General features: G+C 42.9%; 1 protein-coding gene and 2 pseudogenes across 3 annotated transcripts in view; all 3 read left to right on the top strand.

The window, feature by feature from the left end:
• Positions 1-431: 431 nt before the first annotated feature.
• LOC134912661 (5S ribosomal RNA) lies at positions 432-551 on the top strand (annotated as a pseudogene).
• A 228-nt stretch (positions 552-779) lies between these two features.
• LOC134913802 (5S ribosomal RNA) lies at positions 780-899 on the top strand (annotated as a pseudogene).
• A 1,988-nt stretch (positions 900-2,887) lies between these two features.
• RALGAPA2 (Ral GTPase activating protein catalytic subunit alpha 2) overlaps positions 2,888-20,091 on the top strand; it is a 605,428-nt gene continuing 588,224 nt past the window's right edge. For 2 of the 3 annotated variants that reach the window (XM_063918174.1, XM_063918177.1), the window contains exon 1: positions 2,888-3,397. In XM_063918174.1, coding sequence (XP_063774244.1) covers positions 3,292-3,397 — 106 coding nt within the window. In that variant the 5' untranslated portion in view covers positions 2,888-3,291. The remainder of the gene's footprint in view (positions 3,398-20,091) is intronic. The other variant, XM_063918175.1, reaches the window with a different exon arrangement.

Below are 20,091 nucleotides of genomic sequence, written 5' to 3'. Positions count from 1 at the left end.
AGGTACTCATTAGAGGTTCTAGGCATCAGGCATCTCACAGCTATTGTCTGGTTTAGTGCATAAGGGTGTATTATAATTGATTATTTTGAAAACTTATTGCCATATTCATGCTGTGCAGCATAATTATATCCTGCACTTATATAGTGACTGAATTTGGCACGGCCGTTCTGGTGCCCTTTGGGCGTTTCTAGGAGTGAAAGGCAAGTCCTAATTGTGGACATTGTGTGGTGTTCAGGAATTTTACCCACATAATAGGCCTTCACTCATATGTATATTGTTATCTGTGGTTGATATGTCACAGGGTGACTAAGCCAGGTGGCTGCACATTATCTCATTTAATTCTTTGACCATTGTACCATATGTATATATAAATCTCAATTTCTGCCAATCATAATTTATAAACCTGGATGACTCAGGAGGGTGAGTACAATATTTGCGGTCATACCTCACTGGAGATGCCCAATCTCTTCTGATCTTGGAAGCTAAGCAATGAAAGGCCGGGCTAGTAAGAGGATGGGTGACCACCTTTGAACACCCAGGTACTGCAACAAATTGATTCCCCTATAGTGTCATCCGCACCCAAAATATTGGGTATTTGGATTTCCAAAAAATTGGTTTGCATCGGTGAAAGGCAAGCCCTATTTGTGGATGTTGTGTAACCTTCTTTCCACAAAACAGGCCGTCACCCATGCTCATATCTTATTTGTGGCTGCTATGTCACAGGGTGACTAAACCAGGTGGCTGCATACACTTAGGTGACCCAAGAGGGTGAGTACAATATTTGCGGTCATACATCACTGGAGATGCCCAATCTCTTCTGACCTTGGAAGCTAAGCAGTGAAAGGCCGGGTTAGTACTAGGATGGGAGACCACCTCTGAACACCCTGGTACTGCAAGAAATTGACTCCCCTATACAGTGTCACCTACATATATACTACTGGGTACCCGACTCTCATATGACCTATGATTTAACTTTCTGCATTTATTGTAATCCACAATGGATATCTGCTGAACAAATGATGGTCATACATTACATGAGTCTGAATGTGCAATGATTAATGAATTCTGTTACCACAGCCATTAATCTCCGGCAACAGGTATATTGTGATATGGATATCACGTATTATTTATAATCTGTTCTATATTTTCGCAAAGCTTCTAATTTTTCACGTAGATACTCCTTAAATTTTATTCTATGTGTTACCTAATAAAAATAGTTTTATCAGTATTAATAAATTACATTGCCATCCTCTGAATTAGAGTGCTCCCCAAAAAGAGTCTATTTTCCAACACTTATTTGTTTTGTTTTTTTCTCGACTGCTTAAATTTGACTCTTGGGAGCACCACTGAAAGCAACAATTATTGGTACTAGGATTGATCATCCATAAACCCCTAGTTGCTATATCTAGAAGCAATTCAGGGATAATTCAGTTTTTCAGAGGCTACTATTTATCAGATTTAGGACTTGTGCGGTTCCCAACACTTTTCTTCTAATTCTCCACACTTTTCACTGCTTCATGAATAGACCCACTAGTGTGTACACATTGGGGGTCATTCTGAGTTGTTCGCTCGCTAGCAGATTTTAGCAGCATTGCACACGCTAGGCCACCGCCCTCTGGGAGTGTATCTTAGCATAGCAGAATAGCGAACGAAAGATTAGCAGAATTGCGAATAGAAAATTATTCGCAGTTTCTGAGTAGCTCCAGACCTACTCACAGATTGCGATCAGCTCAGGCCGTTTCGTTCCTGGTTTGACGTCACAAACACGCCCTGCGTTCAGCCTGCCACTACCCCGTTTCTCCAGACACTCCCGCGTTTTTTCCTGGCATGCCTGCGTTTTTCCGCACACTCCCAGAAAACGGCCAGTTTCCGCCCAGAAACACTCACTTCCTGTCAATCACACTCCGATCACTTCAACGATGAGAATTCTTCGTTCGGACGTGAGTAAATCTACTAAGTTTTGTGCTAAAATACTTACCGCATGCGCATGTGCATTTTTGCCTTAATCGCTCCGTTGCCAAAATCGGCAATGAGCGAACAACTCGGAATGACCCCCATTGAACGATGTTCTGAAATGTCGGAGTTGGGCATATTGTTGAGAATATCATCTAGTGTGCACCCAGTTTAAAACCAGGCAGTGCAGAGCACAGTGCAGCACACCAGACCAAAAAGCGGGACAAACTGCGCCCCGTAGCAAATCAATATGGGACAGGACGATTCTGAATAATATATGACGGGTGGCAGCGCTAATTCCATGGGACCCAAGGGTGCTAATCATACTTGCCTACTTTTGAAAAAGCATTTCAGGGAGATTGTGAAATTAACACCTACAGTATAAGCGTGGGTGTGTACTGCTGCATCTGAGAGGTGTGTCATGAAAATGACTTACATCAAAACGTAAATGAGCCCCAAAGTTAGTATACTGTATACACATATACTGTAAGTGGCCATGAGAAACCTTATTTAAAATGAATGTAGCCATAGGGATCATTGTGCCTTATAACCAATAGAGAAATGGCACTGATGATCCCATTTGAATGTATATATCTCTAATTTATCTTTTCCCCAAGAATGTACCAGCTATATAATGGGGGTAAGGTAAAATCAGGGAGATTGCTGGTCTATTCAGGGAGTGAGGGAGATTGCTGCTATTTCAGGAAGTCTCCTGCAGAATGAGGGAGGGTAGGCAACTCTGGTGCTAATTCCCTCAGCCACACACCTGGCTATACTAATATAGACCAAATGATGAAACACAGAGAGCTGTATAACAAAGTTTAATAGAATAAAACCGTCTCCGTGTAAGAAACACAGAAAATGTTATTTTTCCCCCGGATCTGCCGCCTGTGTGTGCGGCTCTGCAGCAGGTAATGCGGCCACCACGGGCAGAGGGAGCCTTGTGCAGGTGCTGGCAGAGGGACCGAGGCTCGGAGCGGCGTACGCCCCCTGCCGGCCTCCCGCACTCACCGCAGCCCCCTCCCAGCGCCGCTCTGACGTCAGTTCCGTGTTTACAGCGCCCGCCCGGGTAGGAAGCAGCCAAGCAGCGGAGAGAGCACAGGAGCCGGGAGAGGGGACACGGAAGCCAGAGCCCGGGACGGGGCACACGCTGGTGGACAGCTCTCACCCATCGCAGGGTTCGCGCACGGAGGCGGCGGCGGCGAGCTGACCCGCGCTCCTGTGTACACACACGCGCAGCGACTTCGGTGCGTGCGGTTGTTGCGATAGGAGCCAGGGAGTGAGGAGGGAGTCCGGGAGCAGCACACCGTCGGCACCCCGCTCACACTCGCCCCGGGGATGTTTTCCAGGAGAAGTCATGGAGACCTCAAGAAATCTACACAGAAAGTTCTGGACCCAAAGAAGGACGTGCCCACCCGGCTGAGACACCTGCGGGCTGTGCTGGGTGAGTGGGGGGTGATCGCCCTGATCCCTGTGTCATACCTCCACTGTACTGTAACTACAGGAGATGATATGTATTACTGTGTGTTTAGCTCTTTGTTACTCGGTGTTATAAGGGTCTGAGCTGCTCATGTCCCATGTGCCATCTCTGGTCATACCCAGCTGTCACATGCAACTACACCCCTCTGCGGCCATACCCACCTGTCACCTGCAGCCATACCCACCTGTCACCTGCAGCCATACCCACCTGTCACCTGCAGCCATACCCCTCTGCAGCCATACCCACCTGTCACCTGCAGTCATAGCCATCTGCAGCCATACCCACCTGTCACTTGCAGCCATACCCATATGCGGCCATACCCATCTGTCACCTACAGCCATACCCACCTGTCACCTGCAGCCATACCCATCTGCGGTGATAAGCCACCTGTCGCCTGCGCCCATACCCACCTGTCACCTGCAACAATACCCATCTGCGGCCATACCCACCTGTCACCTGCAGCCATACCCCTCTGCGGCCAAACCCACCTGTCACCTGCGGCCATACCCACCTGTCACTTGTGACTTGCAGCCATACTCCTCTGCGGCCATACCCCCTGTCGCTGGCAGCCATACTCCTCTGTGGCCATACCCACCTGTCACCTGTGACTTGCAGCTTGCAGTCATACTCCTCTGCGGCCATACCCACCTGTCACCTGCAACAATACCCATCTGCGGCCATACCCACCTGTCACTGGCAGCCATACTCCTCTGTAGCCATACCCACCTGTCACCTGCGGCCATACCCACCTGTCACCTGTGACTTGCAGCCATACTCCTCTGCGGCCATACCCCCCTGTCACTGGCAGCCATACTCCTCTGCACTCATACCCACCTGTCACTGGCAGCCATACTCCTCTGTGGCCATACCCACATGTCACTTGCTGCCATACCCACCTGTCACCTGTGACTTGCAGCCATACTCCTCTGCAGCCATACCCACCTGTCACTGGCAGGCATACTCCTCTGCGGCCATACCCACCTGTCACTGGCAGCCAAACTCCTCTGCGGCCATACCCACCTGTCACCTGTGACTTGCAGCCATACTCCTCTGCAGCCATACCCACCTGTCACTGGCAGGCATACTCCTCTGCGGCCATACCCACCTGTCACTGGCAGGCAAACTCCTCTTCGGCCATACCCACCTGTCACTGGCAGCCAAACTCCTCTGCGGCCATACCCACCTGTCACTGGCAGCCATACTCCTCTGCGGCCATACCCACCTGCTATCTGCGGCCATACCCACCTGTCACCTGTGACTTGCAGCTTGCAGCCATACTCCTCTGCGGCCATACCCACCTGTCACTTGCAGCCATATCCATCTGTGGCCATACCTACCTGCAGCCGTGCTCATCTTCGTACATACCCACCTGCCATCTGCTGCCATGGCTGACCCTGTGAAGTCCAGAGCTGTATATACTCCAGCAGTCAGAAATTTGCCTTTTGTCTCACTCCATGATCCCAGATGATAATCTTCACCTTCTGTACACGTCTTAGTGGTTTTTTGAAGCTGTTCAAGGTCTATTTTATATTCATTCATGTCTTAAACATTGCTGTGATGCTTCTGTGCGGAAGAATTATTATTTTTATAGGCAAATATTATTGGTCACAATTACCAAGTCTAACTGGCTTGTGGAGTTATCTTGTCTTGCTCATGTTGTACATTCTTCTACCGTTATAATTACTTGACTCAACCTTACATGTACTTTCTTGCTAGTCCTTTCAATTTGCTGAGAAATGGACGTCCTCTCCTAACACTATATATTTGCTGTAACCATTTCACACCTGTTCAGTTTATATTTCCTTTGTTTTTATAGTTATAAATAGTTACCTAAAGCGCTTGTCCCAAATTTATCTTTGCAAAACGGGTTGATTTCTATCTGTGCTCATATCATTACTTTTAAATGTTCTCGTGTTGTGCAGGAATCTGTTAATGGTAAATGTGAATTCATTGATGAGAAATGTAGTCTACTGTATTGGTAAAAGCCAACTCAAAACAGTGGCTATTGACAAATGTGGCTGATGCCACAGAAATGAGCAGTAAGTATTTTCCATGCATTTTGACATACGTTGTTTGTGTCTAGGACACATTTAAACATTATACGTATAAAAATGTCCTAATCTGGATGTTTGTGTTGCAATTTAAAACGTCATTATTACGGTAGACTAGCACTTCCTACACAGAGTGTAGTATGATTGGCCGGCACAGCATACCGGCGCCGGGATCCAGACCGACAAAGTGCCGTCAGCGGGGTGAGCACAAAAGAGCCCTTTGCGGATTCTCTGTGCTTGCCCCGCTGCGCTCACCATGCTGCAGGCACGGTGGCACTCTACGCGCGCCATGCTATTTTTTCTCCCACCAGGGGTGTTGTGGACACCCCAAGAGGGAGAATAGTTGTCGGTATCCTGGTGGTCGGGGTCCCAGCGCTGGTATGCTGAGCGCCGGGATCTCGACAGCCGGTATATCGAGTGCCACCACCTACGCACAGTGGCCAATTTTCACATTGATGTTACATAATCTTATCCGAACAAGATAGCACCTGCTGCTTTCATTTGTATCTCTTATTTTATTTAAACTAGTGTTCATTGTAGCAGATACAGACCAGACTGTGCTAGAAGCACCACAGCAGAGAGCGACACCTCAGGCAGGAAAGAGGAACTGTACAGGTTTAAAAGGTGCAGGGTGCTAGAGCGAACACTATTAAACTGTTTACATGCCTAGGGGGCTATGGCTGAGGATTGGAGGAGCAGTGTAGACACTGCCAAAGTACAGTAAGTGCGTGAGGATACCATTGCTCAGGCGGCACCTGAATAGTAACATATGTGCCTGTTTGGATTGATATGACAAACCCTGGTGCAAGTTGTGAGCTTATAATAATGGCCGCAACTCATTCGTTGAATGTGTCTGACACATCCATTATTGCAAATTAAGTTAAAATTTGTACCTCTGGTTTAAAAGCAAGATTACAGTGTACTGAGTACTCGTTTTCCCAAAATAAAGCAAGTTTAGTACTTAGTTTGAGAAGGGGAAGGCTGCCCATATGATAATTATTGGTATGTTTGAAATAAAATTCTAAATTTACGTTTGCGTCTTGTTCGAATAGCATCTCGCGTGTTCCAGTCGAATTGGGTACTTGTTATCTGCATTTTCTGTCCATTTAATGTAATGTGTATGTATTGTGTACTACGATTATTGGCATCATCAGTACTTAAAGCTATACCCGCTATTATGTTTCAGGCACATCTCTGTGTAGATGCCTATGTGTGCTGTGGGGATTAAAGGTTCCCTTTAGAAGGCGATAGTCCTCTGGCCAAAGGGCTGGCAGTCTGAAGCCCGAGGTGTTGTGTGCTCCTGGTGCCGCCAGTGACAAAGGCGCCGAAAAATGCACTGGTGGTGGAGCACACCTCTGCCCTAGAATGGCACTCTGAACTGAACACTTCTCTGTTGTCACGTAGCAGTCTATTTCCTTTGCTCTAGCCTTCTTGCCTGGGCAAGGACATTTTTTTATATACTCCTGGCTGAAAAGCTGATGCTTATTTATTTATTTGCATTTTTTTTGCACCTTTTTCTGCACTTTTCACCACACATTTTTTTAAATTTTTCGTGTGAGTGCATCACATTTGTGCCGGTTTGGGTAAGACCCTTATGGCCCACTCTCTCCCAAAGTCTCCTGAGGCTCTTTCCTTCTGGTGAGGGCCAAAGAAACCGTTCTCCAGGGCGAAGCTTTAGCCCACCCTAGGGAGAAAGGGGGCGACCCCCGAGCCTTGCAATGGAGGTAAACCCAAATACCCTTACCCCCTAAGCGGCCTTTTGGCTCCAGGGGTCAGGGGTTCAAGGTGTCCCTCCTAGCTTTAGACAAAGGAGGACTCGAAGATACCCTTTTCCCCTCATAGGTACCTTTTGGCTCCGAGGGGATGAGGAGAAATGGGTCCTTTTGGAGAGGGTCTGAAGACCCAAGAGCCCAGCACAGTTTTTGCACTACACTAGATTAAATGGAGCACGCACCTAGGGCAATACAATATCTATTCCTTTCTCTTGTATGGCAAGGGAGGCACATTTATGCAGAGTTAGTCGCTTCGGTAGCAAATACGTAGGAAGCAAAATGAACCCCCCCCCCCCCCCCAGATGCATATTAATGTCTCTGTCCAACTCTGAATGAGGTACTAAGCATATTCACCCAGGTAGCAGTGTCATTGCCAGCAGCACTGCTGAAATGTAACTACAAGCAAAGTGCAAGTGTTCACTACATATAAAATCAGTGACTGATGTGTCATTCATTTGTATCCTTTTATTTGCTTGCTGAAAGTACCTTTCATTGGAGCCGCCATGTTGTGGCAGGTAAGTGAGGAAGCAGGAGAAGACGTGGATGTAAATAATAGATACAAATGTACCCTTTTGCTTCGCCAGCTATATCAGCACTGGATGAACGCTAGCATAGTGAATTGGGGTGCAAAGGGATTTGTGCACACACTTCTGATGCTGCTGCTGTTCATTACAGAGAAAGTTGTTGCATGTTATGTGTAAATGCTTTCAACATAAACGGAAATGGTGTTTGCAGTTATTACATTAATTACCAAAGTAAACATAGTATGTGCTCTGTTCAAATACTGTTAGAGGGAAGGTGTTTTGTGGAAAATGTTATATGATCCAGTCTATTGACTTTAATAGGAAATAAACCCTCATAGTCGTTTTTATCTGCCAATTGTCCGTTTGGGAAACTCCATTGTTGGCTTTCTATGTGAAGAAAGTTGAACGAGCTAGTTGCCGTGTTTGTATGTGTTGCTAACATGCAGTGAAGCCTCAGTGCAGTCCTGTTGGTAACACATTAACCATGTTCTGCACTAGTAAGAAAACCATGAGTGGCCATATTGACAGTAGCTGATCTATAAAAGTAAATGACTCAAGTGGATTAGTTTAATTGTGTTAATGTTTGTTAATAGATTTTTAGACTGCATGTACTGTCACCAACATTGTGTATTTTCTAAATGGACTATTTGAATCTTGTGTCCAGCACTTTGGCATCTATTTGATGGTTAGGATGTTTGTTAATGTTTGGTTACATTTCCGTCATTTATTTTCTGTATTTTCTTCTTTTGAGAGAACAGTAGGTTATTCAAGGTTAATCAATACAATCTTAAAACCTTTCCCTATCTCGTCACATGCCAGAAGAAGAACACATCAGTTCCCCAGTGTTCTCTTTAATGCATTGGTCTATGGTCTGAATTTACCATTTACTGTTGCTATAAATAAGTAATGAGAAAAGGTCTGTACAGATATAAACTCCTCCCTTCTACACCCTGAAATGTGCTGTGCTCTCAGGAGTTAAGCTGCCACCAATCTGACACTGTTTTTTTAGGACGGTGGAAATCTTTAAAGTGCCCTTAAAGATGTGTCCTCATACACTAGCCTCAGTGCGCCATGTGTTGTGAGGAGCCGAGCCATTCTGAGAGGTCTAGCATACTGACATTTTGCGTCTTATACGCTTTGCAGGCGCAGCAAAACACCACAAAGTGTACTGCAGATGGTGAGCTGCAGCTTTACCTTCACAGGAATTAGTTCTCGACACATACAGAGTTGCAGATGACACAAAACAGAACTTGGCGTGAGCTAATGTTTCGCCCGCTGCATCGTACCACTTTGTATACAGATTCAGCCCCATTCACACACACACAGATGTACAAATGTCACACATGCAATCCAGAAAAGTACTATAGTCACTTCCAGTTGCTTTATTTTTGCAAATAAGATGCACGTTTTGAGCTAAAGAAACTTGGCGTGGATGCTCACAGCGTATGAGGACATATCTGTACTACAAGGATATTGCCATGCTTTGTTACACTGCTGGGATATAACTAGAAAATGTGATATGACAATAGCTTGACTCTTATGTTCCTGATGTGAGCTGGGTAGTGCTGTCCTCTCTCCAGTCAGCTCCTCCAGCCTTGCTGTCCCAACTATTGTGCTGAGAACTTGGAAGATCCACTTGCAGAATTACCCAAGGTGCTGGAGACAATAGAGCACAGATCAGTGTCATACTTTTCTCTATTTTAATTTAATATCTTTCCCGTTAGTGGTGCGTTTGACAACACTTTTTCCTCATCAGTTTGACTTCACTGTTGGAGGAACACGCTTCTGCCACTATTTTCCAGTCAGTTTTTCCAGCTTGTCTCTGCTACTCTCTTTACATCATGCCACTGCCACATGCTGTATGGGGCTTATATGTAATAGCCTACAAACATGGGTGCTGGCGCAACTCCGTCAAGATAAATGCTTAATATAAAAGCAGCATATTGCTTTAAGGCAAAACAAGGCAAAAAAAATACTTTCTGTTATCTGATTTAAGTTTTGTCCCCATTGATTTAACCATTTCAGACACAGATGTGATGGGAGACGGAGAATTATAACAAAGTATCAGTGACCCTTTACAACTAGTGTGGATGCTGTGTAATACAGTATTTACTGAAGGATATTGCTCAAGTATATAAGAGAATGTGTAATATAGACATCTTTGTGAGGGCCACACATTGTAACCTCCATTCTTCTTGTTTGTATTAAACTGAAATCAAAATCCCCATCCTTTGTTCCAGTGATAAATGTTGTGAGTGCTGCTGTTTCCTGGTGTTACTGTGACTGGTGATTGCACAGTCACTCGTCATTACTGCAGCTAGATACAGAGGTGTAAGAACACTTCATTACAGAAGAGCACGAGGCGTAAGCTTTGTGATAAGCAGAATCAGGCCAAGATGAAGATATTGAGGATTGCAGGCATCTGTGCTCATCATTTATTTACATGTGAAATTTATATAAAGAATGTTTTATTGGATAGTCTGTGATGCATGGAAATATTTAAATCAACAGCAACATGTGCTCTGTTTCTAAGTGTGTGTATGTATGTATGTATATATATATATATATATATATATATATATTTATTTATTTAGTAATGTCACTTTTAAACAGTGCATGTCTTTAGCTATATTGTAGGAGAGGGGATGCAGAAAATAAAGGGGGGGGAGAGTTGTACACAACACCTTGGTTGACTGAAACATTAAGAGCTGTGAATGCAAAACAGTCAGTACACATACAAGAACATGCTTTCTGCTCACTAAGGGGTCTATTTACTAAGCCTTGGATGGAGATAGTGACATGGCAGTTAGGAGGTGAGTGGCTGGGACTTTATCTCCGTCCACTTTATCTCCATCCAAGGCTTAGTAAATAGACCCCTAACTCCCTTAAGCTCCCTACACACTGGGTGATGTAATCGACCAACGGTATATCGCCCAACGATACTATCGATGGTCGATTTTGCTTACACACTGGATGATATTGATGGTCAATTTGGACGATATGAGAGTACATTAAATCTATATCGTCCAAATTGACTTGCATGTTTAAACGACGATAGATGAATGATTGCGGGGTCACGCATCATTCATCGTTGATGCATATACACTGAGCAATATGAACGATTTATCATTCATTACTGAACGAGATCGTTCATTTTGGCCATATACACTGCCCAGTGTGCAGGGCCCTTTACTCAGATGGACAGGAGAAGCATATTTTTATGAGAATAATTACAAGCTAAGTTATGGTAAGGTTACTGTAGGGCAAGGGTGTCTGACAAAGATTGAAGTGATATATTGCCAGGGTCTAAATTACCCGTCCCCAAAACTCTAAACAGAATTACAGACTGTTCTAATGAGTGGTTGGTGGGCACTGTTGTAATGTTACCAAAATGACCAAGTGGCTGTAAATTTGTCTGATTAACTATTGAGATCCAGGTGCTTTGTTCCATCTATAATGAAAGAGTGAAAGGAGGGTCAGGTGTTGTACAGCTGGAACCTCTATTTTCTGTACTGATCTAGTGTTCCCGAGTCCTCTGCTCAGTGTACATCTCATAACTATAAATAAAAAGAATACAGCTATAGTATCAGCGGCTCCCTCTTCTACTTATACCGTGGTGAGTCATCATTGTCCTTTTAATAATCAATTCAAAGGATGCATCCATTAAAATCAACCTTTCAGAAGATTTTTTTTTTTACTGACAATATGTGTTTTGGGGATTTATCCATTCCTGACCCATGCTGTGCTTATCAATAAGAGAGGAGTTCTACACAGGAGGATATATACATTATTTAGTATGCCTCTCAGGCACCCAAGGTGCTTTTTGGACATGCTATTCATGGAAATTGAGACTCGGAAAGCTGACATGACCTGCTCCAGGAACGTTTAGTGTCTCTGTAATCTCTTGACAGCTTGTGTCCTGAACTTGGTATGTGCACAGTCTCTTGCATGAGTACAGAGAAAGCTTGGGACTTAGGCTTGTACAGATAATAGTATATATATATATATACAGGTTGAGTATCCCATATCCAAATATTCCGAAATACGGAATATTCCGAAATACGGACTTTTTGGAGTGAGAGTGAGAACGTGAAACCTTTGTTTTTTGATGGCTCAATGTATGCAAACTTTGTTTAATACACAAATTATTACAAATATTGTATTAAATGACCTTCAGGCTATGTGTATAAGGTGTATATGAAACATAAATGAATTGTGTGAATGTACACACACTTTGTTTAATGCACAAAGTTATAAAAGATATTGGCTAAAATTACCTTCAGGCTGTGTGTATAAGGTGTATATGTAACATAAATGCATTCTGTGCTTAGATTTAGGTCCCATCACCATGATATCTCATTATGGTATGCAATTATTCCAAAATACGGAAAAATCCCATATCCAAAATACCTCTGGTCCCAAGCATTTTGGATAATGGATACTCAACCTGTATACTAAAGTATGTTTAACAGTTGTCTTTTGCCACACTAACCATTACATTGCCACTGATTAGGAGAGCCATTCACCTGTTCACCATGGCTGGTAGTTAAATGCATATTATGCTGGATGGAACTCCGCTTCCGCCTAGCACTGTAACGGCAGCATATGCGCCAGGAGAAAACCGTAGCAGGTGTGCGTGACCATGTCCATTGTAATGTAGTCCTGATATTGTAATGAAGTCTCTAGGCAGGGTTATTAATAAATACAAAAGTTTCATATACATATAAAATACTGTTAAATACAGACTAAAAGTACTTCAATTAAATTCTGTTTTCCACTTTAAAAATGAAATATTAAGTTTTTATTGACTGTTTAAAAAAAAAATGGCCAACAGAAATGGGAGAGTGAGGGAAGGGAATGGTCAGGGGAAAGACAACATTCCAAACTTTGTAAAACGCAGTCACAACTCACAAGGCAAGTTCATAAATCATGACTTACAGCAAAATAGGTATATTATCACGTACGATTCAGAGATCAAAGGGTGTCATCACCAGGTGGGGGTTCGTTCAGATTAGATGGGCCATTGGTACCATTTCGTAATAGGTGATGAGGTCCATGTAGAATGTGCACACATAAGAGATACACCCCCGGAAGGCAAATACGTGTCTGTCTCCTAGGGTCTACCTTGGTTGCATTTAAGTAAACAGCCCTTACTGTACCAATCCTACATTATAGATGGAGATGGTCAGTTTTTATTAAATTGAAAGGCAAAAGCGATCACCTATGCACTGTTGCAAAGGTATATACAGTGCATATACATACAGTATATATATCTATAGATCTAGATATATACGGATGTTTTTTCATCTTTTTTTCGTAACCAACTTGCAGAGATTATCTTGGTGCATAACAACACATTCACTGTCCCATATGCCCATAGGAAATCCTTATCTGCAGTGATAATGACTGCTTCCTTCCTAATATTGCGGGAGCTCTTTACTTAATACTTTACATATTATTTTAATTGAACACTTTTAACTCCACTGCCAAGTAACATCCAGTGTTGTCGCTCTAATCAAGATTGTTTGCTCTCAGTTGCTAGTACTATTCTGTTCATCAGTGGTGAAAACACGAGAGAAGCGCGCAAAAATAATCGCTGCATTATAATTTGCCCCACCAGTAATATGGTTGTCAGGTGATTTTCTTTGTGCAATTGGTGGGAAACTCTTCACTCCTATGACACAGGTCAGAGAGCGCTAAATAGACATTTTATTAATCAATATAAAATACATAAAGTGAATTAAGTACATAAAAAAAGTATAGAAAATTCACGATACCTTTCTCATAAAAACATATAAGCCATGTATTTGCCAGAGACTTCGTGTTGTGATAAATACAGTTTCAATATGAATCCTCAGATGCAACTTTGTTGCAATTTATGCAGTGGTATCCAGTATAGAATGAGCAGCTTTAGAATGTATCTCCCGTATAAATAGTCGTGTATGGGTCGTTGGATCGACTCAACTTATGTCGACCATGGAAGGTTGACAGGGACAATAGGTTGACATGGGTTTTTGGACTTTTTTTTTGGGGTGTTTTCTTCGTAAAGTGACGGGGAACCCCAATTAGTGCACCGTGTCCCCTCGCATGGCTCGCTGTGCTCGAGTTACCGTTCCCAATTGTAGCCCACATGGATCGTCAAGTATAAAAAAGTCCAAAATAAATGTAAAAAATTAGAAAAACACATGTCTGCCGTCTGACATGTCGGCCCTTTGACATGTCGGCCTTCAGTGGTCGACCTAATGCCTGTCGACCTAAGCTGTGTCGACCTAAAGACTGTATCCCAAATAGCCTTAGCTGATAAAACAGATGGGCACTATGCTTTACTGGGGTGTGGTATGCAAGGTCGACATGAGTTTTTTTATGGTTTTTTGTGTGTAGTTTTCTCCATGCAGTGACCGGGAACCCCAATTAGTGCACCGTGTCCCCTCGCATGGCTAGCTTCGCTCGCCATGCTTCAGGCAAGGTGCCGTCGCTCCGGTACCGCTGCGCACGGCACAGGTTACTATTCCCAATCGTAGTCTGTGGATCGTTAAGTATGAAAAAGGTAAAAAAAAAAAAAGAGAGAAATTGTGAAATACTCATGTCGTCCTTTTGACCTGACGACCTAGTTACTGTCGACCAATAGTGGTCGACCTAGGTACTGTCGACCTAGAGACCGGATCCCGCTTGACAGTCCTCATTAAGATTTACAAAGTTGGGGATCTCTTAAGTGCTCTGTAGGTGGTATCGGTGCAGCGGCAGCTTAGATTGCTCACTCCCACCCAGGGAGGCTACATCATGTGTGATATCCAAAGCAATTGTTGTGCATGACCATAATGCAACTAATTGGGATTTACCATGAATGAGAAGAAATAGGTATGACAGTGATTACTTTTGCTGCATATATGAGGTCACTGTACGCCTTCCTTGTGAGAGGTCCACCCATTTTATGATTCTAAAGCATGTTCATTTCTGTATCCCCTCATACTGCCGTGCATAGGGAGACATTAAAAGCTGAACATGTACTGTGCTCTTCACTTCTAGACAACCCGCCAGCCGGAAGCCACCAGCCTCGCGGGCTCGCTGTGATCACCACCCTTCATGCCTGGTGATGAGCTGTGCTTGCAGCGGGTTCTATTCTCCCTCGGTTGGTGGCAATCTAACGGCTGTCAGTATTACGGCATCGGGATCCTGAACTCCGGGATACCCGACAGCGGGTATATTAACTACATCCCGTTTACTGGATGTCTCAAAAACAGAAATGTGTCAAATTCTGCATTATTGATAAATGGCTAATCCATGGTCACCTGTCTTACTTAATGGCATATGTAGCAGCCTTTACATTTTAACTCCTTCCATCCAGACTCTGCAATGCTTCCAGTGATAATATAAGTGTTGAATTCATTATTTAATGTCTTCCTATGTACATAAAAGAATTGAGGGGTGTGCCTGTTTTTTTTTAATTTTTTTTATTTTAAATTTTTTAAATTTTTAATTTCAGTACCTGGTAGACAATTTTTTTTTCTCTTCTGGCTCTAGTAATGGTTTATAATTTTGTACTGTATCATGGATTACCATGGCAACCACATCTCATGCACACGTTCTAGAGAGCAGAGAAGCTTTGGAATGGCCCTGTGAGCACTGTCTGCTCTGTGTAATGTAAGATTACTTATTTATAGCAACCTCAGAGAGAGAGAGTTTGAGAACAAATTAATGATCTGTGGAAGGACAGCTAAGAAAAATAATTGGGATGCCATCTTAACATTTACTTAACTGGCTGCTTAATGAACAATAAATACATTTTGTATGTGTGATTGCTGTTAATTGATTTTATATATGTTTGACTACAGTTTTCATTGAAGAACTGTTTCCACTCTGCAGTAGTCGTGTATCTAGTAGCACTTGTGCAGTGATGTATTTCATGCAATGTATTGTGCTCTATTACTTTTACGTGAGATACTGTAGCTTACATTATTGTGGCTGCAGAGAGAACACATGGTTCTGTGATATGAAATCTTCCTGTGTTACCAGTAAGAAGGTGTCAATATTGACTCATTAAAGCACGTTGTCTTCATGTTGGCTTCATTCCTTGAATAAACAGACTTCTCAAATCAATGTGTAGATTATGCTCGTGCCAGTTATTATAATTATCATACTTTATTCACAATGAAATTTAATACATTTTTCATTCAAGTCCATGCCCGAGAGGAGCATTCAATCTACCAAACTACATATGCACTTTTTGTAAGGTTTTCATCAGCCAGCAATACTGGGAAAAGCATCTCTGTTGTGGGGTACGGTTAGAATGAGGGGAGACAATGGAGGTGGTGGAGAGCTGGAGGCATGAAAGATGGCTCGTCCCTGTAGAAAACATGAGACAATCAGCTGCTGGGAACTATGGCCCTAATTCAGACCTGATAGCAGCAGCAAAATTGTTCTCTAATGGGCAATACAATGTGCACTGCAGGTGAGGCAAATATAACGTGCAGAGAGAGTTAGATTTGGGTGGGGTGTGTTTAAATTCAAATCTAAATTGCAGTGTAAAAATAAAGCAGGCAGTATTTACCCTGCACAGAAACAAAATAACCCACCCAAATCTATCTGTCTCTGTACATGTTATATCTGCCCCCCCCCCCCCCCCTGCATTGCACATGGTTTTGCCCATTAGAGAACAATTTTGCTGATGCGATCAGGTCTGTATTAGGGTCCATGACTGTTCCTCATTTATCTCAACTGAACATCTCTCTTAATCTACTTCTGGAAATCTTTTCACTCTTGTGCTTCATGGGCGTTCCTTTGTTTTTTTTCTGTCAACTTGAAGTAGCTGTGTTTTTGTTTCTTAGGCATCATGCTTGCTTCTGAGCAGGGCCAGAACTGTTGCGGAAGGTGTTGCAGCAGTTGCTGCGCCAAGCAGGCCACAGGAATCACCAAAGAAGGGGCAGAGATGGTAACCAGGAAGGACAGTTCTACTCAGTAGGACCAGCAGCTGAACTGAGATGGTATTCAGTCCATCTTGGTCCTGGAGGAGATGTTTCCTCTGTACCACCTTATAATTTTCCACTATATTTCACAAATTCAGTTCTGTTTGTCAGAAAGTTATTATGTGGGATATGGTGTGCAGAGTAGCCATGTCTTATTGCTTGTTGCATGCCACATTGTAGTCATCTATGAATCTTTTTTTTTTGCACAAACAATCCATACAACCATATAGCAATTTACAAACATGTACATCCATAATAGAAACAAAAAAAGGACTGTACCATAACATTTGCATTGGCAGAAGCCTAATACAGAGAAATGTCAAAATACATATACTGTAAAGTACTTCTATTGTAAACACTTTTTATCTCTGGTATCCGGACTCTGGGTCAACACCCCTTAGGTCGACACCCATTGGTTGACAGTGGCTAGGTTGACACTAGAAATATATCGACACAGCCATTAGGTCGACATGGACAAGGTCGACATACAAAAAGGTTGACATGAGTTTTTTTATTTTTTTTGAACTTTTTCATACTTTACGATCCATTTGGACTATTATTGGGAACAGTAACCTGTGTCGAGCGCAGCGAGGCACTTTGCCTTTGCTCACCATGCGAGGGGACACAGTGCACTAATTGGGGTTCCCCGTCACTTTACGAAGAAAACGAAACAAAAAAAACAGGAAAAACCAATGTCGACCTTTTTTTCATGCCGACTTTCCCCCCACGTTGGCCTTGTTCATGTTGTCCTAATGGCCGTGTCAACCTATTTCTAGTGTCGACCTAGTCACTGTCGACCAATAGATGTCGACATAGACACTGTCGACCCTGAGTCCCATACCCATCTCGTTATATGTGCATGATTACTGAGTTCTTTTATGGTTAGAACTACTACAGGAAATAGTGGTCATTGCCTTTGAGAACACTTCTTGATACATTCTATGGGAATGGTTGTCACTGGGTTTAGATACAGGGTTATTTTTTTAATAAAAATGTCCATAATTTAAGTTCTTGCAAAAATAGGCAAGATCACGGGGGTCCTGATGTGTTCATTCTATGGAGGTGATTCAGACCTGATCGCTAGGCTGCTAAAATTGTTGTCCTGCGATCAGATAGTCTCCGCCCAAGGGGAGTGTATATTTGCCGTGTAAGTATGTAATCGCATGTGTACGCCGAGCTGCTAAAACCCCCCTCAGTCAGCGGACAGCTGCAAATCCGTTCGCAGCTCACTAACCATTGAATGATTTGCCCTGTGTGTGCAGTGTGTGCGCAGCCCAGAACTTACTCCTACAGTGCGATACAAACAGGCTGATCGGGGCCGGAGCTGACGTCACACACCCTCCCTGAAAACGCTTGGGAACGCCTGCGATTCCTTGACACTCCCAGAAAACGGTCAGTTACCACCCATAAACAGCCTATGGCTGTGCAATTAGAATTTTTGCGCCAGCCTATTGCTGACCGGCGATACCTGTTGTTGTTTGCCGATACGCATGCACATTGTGGCGCATGCGCAGTTAAACGCTGATCGCCCGCTGTACATAAATGCACAGCAGCGATCAGGTCTTTCTTACCCCCTATATCTGTGGTCCATTTCTCGAGCTAAAATTTATTAATTTCAAGTTTACACAGTTTTACCATGTATATTTTCTCTAAAATTCAATAGCATTCTGTGACTGTTTAATTTGCTTATATAGTTATGGTTGTGCAACAAGTTCTGATTTTTCAGGTACTTGATCACAGTTGGTATAAGTTCTCAGTGTCAACAATGACTAAATGTTGACAATAGATTATTTTTTTTTTTAATGATTAAAAGGTTAGGAATACACTCATTGCCAATGCAAATACACATGGTTGTCATGCCGACCGTAGTAATTCACAATGTCAACTTTCTGACAATCTTGACATTTGACACAGTGAATGTTGACACATTCTACCATGTGGTATCAGGAGGGAAGACTGTAAATATATAGACTGTTAATAGGTCAACACCGGATGGTTGTCACGGTCAAAAATTTACAGTTAAATGTTCGTTATGTTCAAATGGTCGACACAGAAAAGGGCAACGCATGTTTTTTTCTTGTTTTTTACGGTAAGGATTAGGTTTAGCCACTTGGGGAAGGGTAAAGGCACATACACACGATGCGATTCTGCCGATTTGCACTATGCGATTTCCCTTGAACTCCCTGGAGTCACACACGGTGCGATTTTGGCTCTGGGCGATTTGTGTCATGGCCAATTTGAACTATACCGTGTACTAGATTGTACATTTTCTAGTTCATATTGACCTTCCTGCACAGTCTCCCCGCATGAGCGCACATCGGCATTGGTGCCCATATGTACTAGTTTTCTACCGATCTGGACTATGTAATCCATATTGGTAGTTCAAATCGCACCGTGTGTATGCCATTTAAAGATTAGGATTAAAAAAACAAAAACATGTCTCAATCTTTTAAAGGTCGACTTTTTTTACCCTGTGGATTTATTGACTACGATATGATGTCGATGTATTGATTTTCTGTCTATATACTGTTAATCGTTTAATCCACACCCCTCTACCACACCTATCACAACTGTGTGAATTTAATGTATTTGCATTGTTTACAGAATGTATTCTGACAAAAGTGAGGAAATTGTATCTTTGTGAAAAAAGCCCTTTTTTTAACTTTGGAGTTTTTGATGTTGACAATTTCTGAATGTAAAAATTGTACGGAAACTGCAGGCTTTAGTCGCCGTGGGTGTGGATTCTTAGATCTACACTAAAAAGGTCTACAATGTATTAGGTCTTCCACTAATGGTAAACATGCATTAGGACTACAGAGTCAGAAGGTTGGGTTTTGAGTGTTTTATCCCTTTTCTGCCACAAACAAGCCCCTTTAGTGCACCACGTCCCCTCACATGGCTCGCCATGCTTCAGGCAAGGGGCATCGCTCCGCTACCGCTGTACTTGGCACAGGTTACTATTCCCATTCGTAGTCCACGTGGATGGTAAAGTATGAAAAAGTTGAAAAAAATAAATACATAAAACTTGTCGACCTAATGCATGTCTACCATTAGTAGTCTACATATTGACTGTAGACGTTTTTAGTGTAGATCCATAGACCGCATACCAGTCGCCATGTTCTTTTTAAGTATGACTTTCTTCGATTGATTTGTTATAGTTTGTCACTTAAGCAGTTTTTCACTGTATTCACAGCAATTGTACTCCTGTTAAAGTAAAACTGTTGCAGAGCTATAAATAAGTTCTGCTAATAATATAGCTGATTCTGTCAGTAATCAGTGGAAAGACCCCAGATGACAAGGAACACCATTGTTATGTGTGTGTGTGTATACTTTTCCTGGCTTTTATGT

The sequence above is a fragment of the Pseudophryne corroboree genome, chromosome 4 (assembly GCF_028390025.1).
Source record: "Pseudophryne corroboree isolate aPseCor3 chromosome 4, aPseCor3.hap2, whole genome shotgun sequence".
NCBI lineage: Eukaryota > Metazoa > Chordata > Amphibia > Anura > Myobatrachidae > Pseudophryne > Pseudophryne corroboree.
Note: the sequence above shows the minus strand (reverse complement) of the source record. Positions and strands in the feature narration are given on the sequence as shown.